Here is a 7,262-nt window from a genome sequence, read left to right on the forward strand (position 1 = left end):
CCACCCGTGCTGATCAGAGCTCCACGCTGGGCAAACAGGAAATGAAATTCAAAAGTTCACGGGGCTTTTCCTGTCTACCAGGCCAGTGCATCCAAGTTCAGATTGCTTTTCAGAGCGGTCACAATAGTGCACTGTGGGATACCGCTCGGAGGCCAATACTGTCGAATTGCGGCCACACTAACCCTAATCCGACACGGCAATACTGATTTCAGCGCTACTCCCCTCGTTGGGGAGGAGTACAGAAATCGGTTTAAAGAGCCCTTTATATTGATTTAAAGGGCTTCATTGTGTGGACGAGTGCAGGATTAATTAGGTTTAACACTGCTAAATTCGGTTTAAACGTATAGTGTAGACTAGGCCTGTGATGCCATGGTTCCTTATTTACAGGGTATAACAGTGGTATCAGCATGGTTCCTGAAAAACCTACAAGCATCAGCAGCTGCTTGTTGGGTAAGTTTTGAGCATGTTTTGAATTTGTATCTTGTATTTTACTTAGATGAAATATTAATCTGATAAATCTGAAATACATAATACATGACACTTTAATTTTTAAAACTTGATGTATTCAATTTATTTTTAAAGAAAACTTATTTTGAGATAACAGTATACATAGGAGAGAAAATAGATACTGTGTTTTTAAAAAGAACATTAGACAATAATCAATGCTGGTGGGAGTTATAGTATAGGAGAATCTTCACTTCTTTGGGAAATAATCTTATTAGAAAGACTACCCTGCTCCCAAGAAGGGGGGAAAAAAAGACTAAAAGGTTATGAGACTGTATAAGTTTTTAGTTTGATGTATCCTAAAGGGGAAGCTTTTCGTTAATTTACAAAGAGTAAATTTGTTTTATTGAAAATTGAGATTTAAATTTGATTTTTTTACAAATATTTTGTTACTTGACTTTGCTTTTTCTTTTATTAGCTCAGATTTGGTTAATTGGAGTCTTTTCTGACCACAGAGAAGAGAGCATTTATGGTTAAGACACTAGACTGGGATTGAGAAGATCAGAGTTCATTTTCCTGCTTTACCACAGATTTCTTGTGTGATCTTGGGCAAATCACTTAGCCTCTTTGTATCTCAATCAACCATCTACAGTATTAAGTAGGGGTGATATTAGTTCAATTTTTTTTAGGATTAATCTATTTAATGTTCAAGAAATGCTTGGACTCTAAGAGGGTAGGGACCACATAAATACCTACATATAGATTTGTGTCTTGTATAAGTCACAGCAAGTGACTAGAACAAAAGGAATTCAAGAAAGAGAGAGAGAACTTGTAAACAAGGGTTTATTTGAAAACCTAGAAATCTGATATACTTAAAATTAAAATAAAAAATCCTGCATGACCAGCAGTCATCTTACCTTGGATGTTTGATGATATTCATCATTGGTTCAAATTTTCAGTGATGATTGGCTGCTGGCTTTACCAGCTGGCTTTCAATTAATCATTGAACTTTAATCTCTACAAACAGAAGTAATCACCACAGAGTCTGCCTTCTCTGCTTTCTCTTATGTTATGTAAATCTTCAGTATGATGGAACATGCGCTGAGGATGAAGTAGGTGATGCTTGTCAACTTACTCAACTTAGATATGTATTGATCTTAGATCTTTGGGGAAATCATCTTTCACATAAAACCTAAGCAACCTGAATTCGAAAATCAGGATTTTTTTTACCCCCAAACTTTGAAATTACTATTCCATTATATCATCTATTTGCTTTAACCTAAAATTAAAAAAACATATAAAATCTGAAAATCAAGGTGGCCTGTGTATAAAAAGGTGATAATACTGACTCTGTGTTGCCATGCATAATCTAAATATAACTGTAGAGTGTGTGTTTGGAGGAAGACATTAGATGTAAACAAAGCAATAAACTTCAGAGTAAAAGTAATGCTTTAGAGATGAATTGTTAAGGTTTAAAACTACCTCATTTTTGCCATACCAACAACATGTGGCTATCAGCAATAGTTTTCTTTACTGTTTTTTTCTTTGTAGCTGTACTCCAATCTAACATCGTGCCAAGCACTTGGAAATATGTGTGTGATGAACATGAACTCATTAAGCTCTACCACTAGTGATGCATGTGGTCTGTTTCAGTATGTCTATGCAAATACAGCAGGGCTAGGCACTGTTCATTCAGTATCCTTCTGGTATGTTACATCTTCTATAATTTTATCGATTCACACATTTTTTTCAATATTAATGTTTACATAGAAATTACTACAAATTTATAGTTTTGCATAAAATATTAAGGCTCTGTGAAGAAAACAAAATATAATTGTTTGCAGGAGACAGAATCTTCCATGGCTGTACTATGGTGACCAGCCAGGATTAGCATCTCAAGTACTTGATACAACCCAGTTCCCTACAAGCTTCAGTTTTAAAGGAACAAACAAGGTAGGCATTGTGAGGTACAAGACATGATGACATTTTAAGGGGCCAAATTCATCTCTGGTATAACTCCATTAAAGCTGATTGAGTTGCACAAGGCATCGATTTAGCTAACATTTTAATACAGAGTGTCCTTTTTTCCCAGAATATTCAACCAATCCCTAATTTTGCACACAATCCTCATAAATTTGTTTAAGTTAAATGATCTCTAAAATTTGAATGGAGTACCAAAAAAGGATGCTGGTTATAATAAGCTGTCTAGCAATTACATTTTCGAGTTCATCATAAGTTGTCTTATAGTTGAATTCAGAAATAACAACCATCGTTAAGTTTTCACATACAGTTTAGTCAGTGGTTTTTTAACTAACATTGCAATGTTTTGATTTTTGTTTGTTTTGTTTGTTTTTGTTTTAATGATTAAACCATTATTTTCATGTTATGGCTAAGTGTGTATTGGTCATAATTTATTTAATTCTTCAAAGGGACAATCATTTGCTGTGGAAATATCCTTTGGATGCTAACACCTATTTAGAAAATATGCCCTTCTCTGCATTCTGTTGCTGAGAAATTAAAAAAAAAAAACTAGTTACTGTTTTTAGAACCTAGTCAAAACAGTATTGTCCTCCTTATGCTTATTCTTCACCAGGTATACCTTGAGGAATGTATTAGTCCATTGATTATTAAGCAGATCCTCTCTTAATTTCTCTGGAGCATTGTATTTAGAAATCCATGGCATAATATGGCACCCAATATTTAGGGAATAACCAAACTAATGTCTCACTAGAGCTGAGTGGAGAAAAGTATTCTGTTTCATGAGGGATTTCACTCCTTTGAAAACTAGTTTCATTCTGATTTGGAACAAAAACCAAACATTTTGAAATTCTTCACAAAAAGGAGTCCTTGCCTGAGGCAATCTGTCTGGCGAGTTGCCCCAGCACTACAGACCCTGGAAACCCTGAGGTTCCTGGCCTTGAGTATGTTGGAACCCTGCCTGGTTTCTAAAAGAACTTCATCAAAACCAAACTGTCTCCCTGGAACATTTTGATTTCAACAAATCAACAAATTCTTATGGAAAAAAGTTTTAGTACATATTTTTCTTACCACGTTTACTGTTCACATCACACTGATGATGATGCTGATACTAGAAGAGTTAGATAGTAAATTAAAAAAGCGTGGAACAAAGCATGGAATCTTGGAACTAAGATTAATATTTATATTTACAAATAGAAAATGAAATGTTATATCCAAGGTTGTAGTAAACTATTGAAAAAATGGGATGGATGTGCCTAAAATTTATTATTCAGTCTTTTAAAACAGTCTTGCCTTCTATTGTCAGAATATAAAACTGCAGCTTATCGCAGCTTCATATGATGCAGAGGGAAACTTTCTTAAATGGCAAAATTTGGAAGGAGGTGTCTTGCAGGTGAGTGTGATTTTTAATTACATTGTTCCTATACTATCAAAATATTGGTTGCCTTTTAGAGAAGAGATCAAAATGGAGAGGAGCACAAATACAGCACCCGAGTGTTCAGATCACTACAGTTACTTTAGTGCAACCTTATTCTGATCATGGAATTGCCTATTTAATAAAAATAGCTTTTTAGAGGTGAATTCTTGTTCAAGGTTGTTTCCCATTCACACCAATGTAACTCCTGAGCACCTAGAAACCTTTTAGAAGGAAGGGCTTGCTGGCCTCTCGTGGCATCAGTCACTCAGAGCCAAGGTCCCAGCCAACTCAGTTCTTTCCCTTCCCTAAGCAGCTGTGTGTGCATGGCCCATGATTCCTCCATTTGTGGTTGTTGTGTACAATATATGGTTGGGCTGTCAGGTGCATACTCTTCTGGAGAATGTTCAATGGGTCTGGCTCTGTTGGATTCTCACATTGGGAAGGCATTTTTAGTATGGCCTTAGGTTTGTGAGTTGTCATCAAGTGTGCTGGTAGGCTCATCAGGACAGCTGTTGCAGAGTCTCAAACTCTGCTGTCACTGTGGAAGAGTAAGTCAGTTGGAGGTTTCAATATCTTATCCTCCTTTACAATATTTCCTCAGTATAAGACTGTGCTGCTACTGCCTCACAAATTTACTGTAAATGTGGTGTCTTGAGTTTCTTCTGAATCAGATCACTAACCTCCAAATCTCATTATCACCCATGGGAAGCTAGACTGTCTATCCTAGGTACTAAGAAGTATTTGAGTTTTTATTTGGATAAGACTATTCATTTCCTAATTACAAAACGTTTTGTAGCCTTTGGGAACCAGTTCAAGGGAACTCAATACCTGTCTTAATGTATTACATTATGCATGTAGGACTAAGACAATATCAGTAATATGTCTGTAATGATTCCTGGGGTTCTAGTTACATTTACACAGTTCTGTTCTCTCTAAATTTGGTGCTTACTTTGGCAAGATGGTTCTGCAGTCCTCATTTAATCAGAACTCAAGTAATCTTCCTGAGAGTTGCATTACTTGCTACATTCCCACAAATGGAGGAAATGAAGAGGCCACCTTGAGGGAGAAATAATAGTTTCTTGCCAGGGTAATTCTGGTGCTTTGAGAGTGTCACATCTGCTTATTCATATGATCCACTTACCTTCCTCTCTCCCTTGGAGTTCTTTTCTTATAGGACTCTGGGGTTTAGCTGCAGGAACTGATGCAGTGAGGCTGCATAGTTTTTGTAATCCCAGGTCTGAACATTCAGTGCCATGAGAGGATGTTCATGCAGTCCTGTTGGACATTGCTTTCCATACGGTTGAGAAGTTTGGTGGTGGAACAAAGAGCATCCCACAAGTGTGAATAAGCAGCGGCAATACTCAAAGTACCATGGTACCTCATTGGTTTTATTCTGTTCTCAGAATTTAAAAGGAGTATCTCCTTTTAAACTAAATAAATCTTAATTAGAACTGCAGGCGTATAAACTACGTAGGTATTGTGTATTCTACAAGTTGAGAAAGTTGTGCTTTTGAATTAATGTACACAAAAATGTCAAAACTAATGATTTTTTTTGTGCAGCTTTGTCCTGACACACTGACTAGGCTGAATGCTGCTTATATTTTTGGAACAACTTATCAACAAAGTGTAAGCATGAAGTAAAATTTTATTTTGGAGCTTTTATTTGAGTAATTTTTAAATCTTGTCAGTGAAGGTGTATGTGTGAAAAGAAATGAGTAAGTTGAGCCAGGAGCTGTGGCACTGGCTTTTTTCCTGTGAAACTGTTGATTATCCTATCTTTTAGCATACTGAGTGAAATGAGTTTATTTGTCACAAAACAATGCAGCATTACACACCATACAGCCAGTGAAGGCTGGTGAAATAAGCATGAGACTTGGAACAATGAGGGATTCTTTTTTTCTTTAAATATCTGCTCTGCTGTTGCCTCACTATTAATAGAAAGACACAATATGCCTGACATCCCTACACTCAGATTCTTTGCATTTCACATAAGAACGGACATACTGGGTCAGACCAAAGGTCCATCTAACCCATTATCAGGTCTTCTGACAGTGGTCAATGCCAGGTGCTTCAGAGGGAGTGAACAGAACAGGTAATCATCAAGTGATCCATCCTGTCACCCATTCCCAGCTTCTGGCAAACACAGGCTAGGGACGCAATCCCTGCCCATCCTGGCTAGTAGTCGTTGGTGGACCTTTCCTCCATGAACTTATTTAGTTCTTTTTCACCTTTAACTTGTCTCACTCTCCCTTTTTATAAAATGGAGATAAAAATTATTTACCTCATGGTGGGAGGGTTTCTTAGGTACATCGCTTAACATTTGTAAAGTTATGTGGAACTGTATAGCAGCTAGCACAGGTTTATTTATAATTGTTATAATTATTGTTAATTAATTTATCTGCACTTGGAAAATTTTCCTAACTGAAGTAGCAAAGAGAGTGCATTATTTATTGCGGTATAATAGCAGATCTGTTCTATCTGCTTTTTGGGTGATGTGAAAATCTTACAGTACATCACTTTAGTTTTCACATAAATATTTGCCCAGGTATTTATGCAAATGTCTCTGATCTTTAAATAGTCTTTACTATTTTTACACATATATAAACATAATAGAGTTCACTTTTATCTGTATTCAGATATTGGAAATAGAAATGGAAAGCTGTTGGCCATTCAGTGTGGATTGAATTATGCCAGCTTGGCTCATCTCTCTGTGGTGCTGGGTTTTTTTTTGTTTGTTTTTGTTTTGTTTTTGTTTTCATGTATTAGTCCATAGTTACTGAAGTTGCTTTCTTTGTCTGTGACTAGGCAATGCATATAGCCACATGAATCCCTTTGTTGAATGTAAATTTAATAAACAAAGGGTATGTCTACACTACAGCTGGAACTGTGCTTCCTGGTGCAGGTAGACAGACATGCTCTAGCTTGACCAGAGTTAGCACTTATGCTTGGGGTATGGACAGATTTGTACTCAGGCAGCTAGCTTGAGTTGCCACCTGCATAACCCCTGTTTACACTGCTACAGCATTGACATATCCTTAGACATAGATTCAGAAGTTGAAACTGGATTATAAAGATTGTATCCCCATCTAATTAGTACCTTACATATTAAGCTGCATTCAAAACTATCCAATGATTAGAACAGGCTAAAGTTCTGTGATAGAACAGAAAAAAATGGTTAAATGCCACAATATTTGTTCCATATGTTTCTTTAAGTATGTTTCTTTTTCCTTCTTGATATAAAAACCGGAAGGGAGGAAACAGCTTGAGACTTAGGCCAGGTCTACACTGCGACTTTAAATCGGTTTAATGGCCGATATACCGATTTAACGCTGTACCCGTTCACACGACGTCGTCATTAATATCGAGTTAAACGGCTCCTTAAATCGATTTCGGAACTCCTCCCCGACGAGAAGAGTAGCGCTAA

The 7,262-nt window shown here is 36.6% G+C and overlaps 1 protein-coding gene across 1 annotated transcript in view; it reads left to right on the forward strand.

Moving 5' to 3' along the window:
- TMEM67 (transmembrane protein 67) overlaps positions 1-7,262 on the forward strand; it is a 52,382-nt gene that overhangs the window by 25,520 nt on the left and 19,600 nt on the right. Inside the window, exons 7-11 of the mRNA XM_075063102.1 lie at positions 388-450; positions 1,996-2,150; positions 2,289-2,397; positions 3,728-3,814; positions 5,399-5,464. Coding sequence (XP_074919203.1) covers positions 388-450; positions 1,996-2,150; positions 2,289-2,397; positions 3,728-3,814; positions 5,399-5,464 — 480 coding nt within the window. The remainder of the gene's footprint in view (positions 1-387; positions 451-1,995; positions 2,151-2,288; positions 2,398-3,727; positions 3,815-5,398; positions 5,465-7,262) is intronic.

This window comes from Chelonoidis abingdonii, chromosome 2 (genome assembly GCF_003597395.2).
Source record: "Chelonoidis abingdonii isolate Lonesome George chromosome 2, CheloAbing_2.0, whole genome shotgun sequence".
Taxonomy (NCBI): domain Eukaryota; kingdom Metazoa; phylum Chordata; order Testudines; family Testudinidae; genus Chelonoidis; species Chelonoidis abingdonii.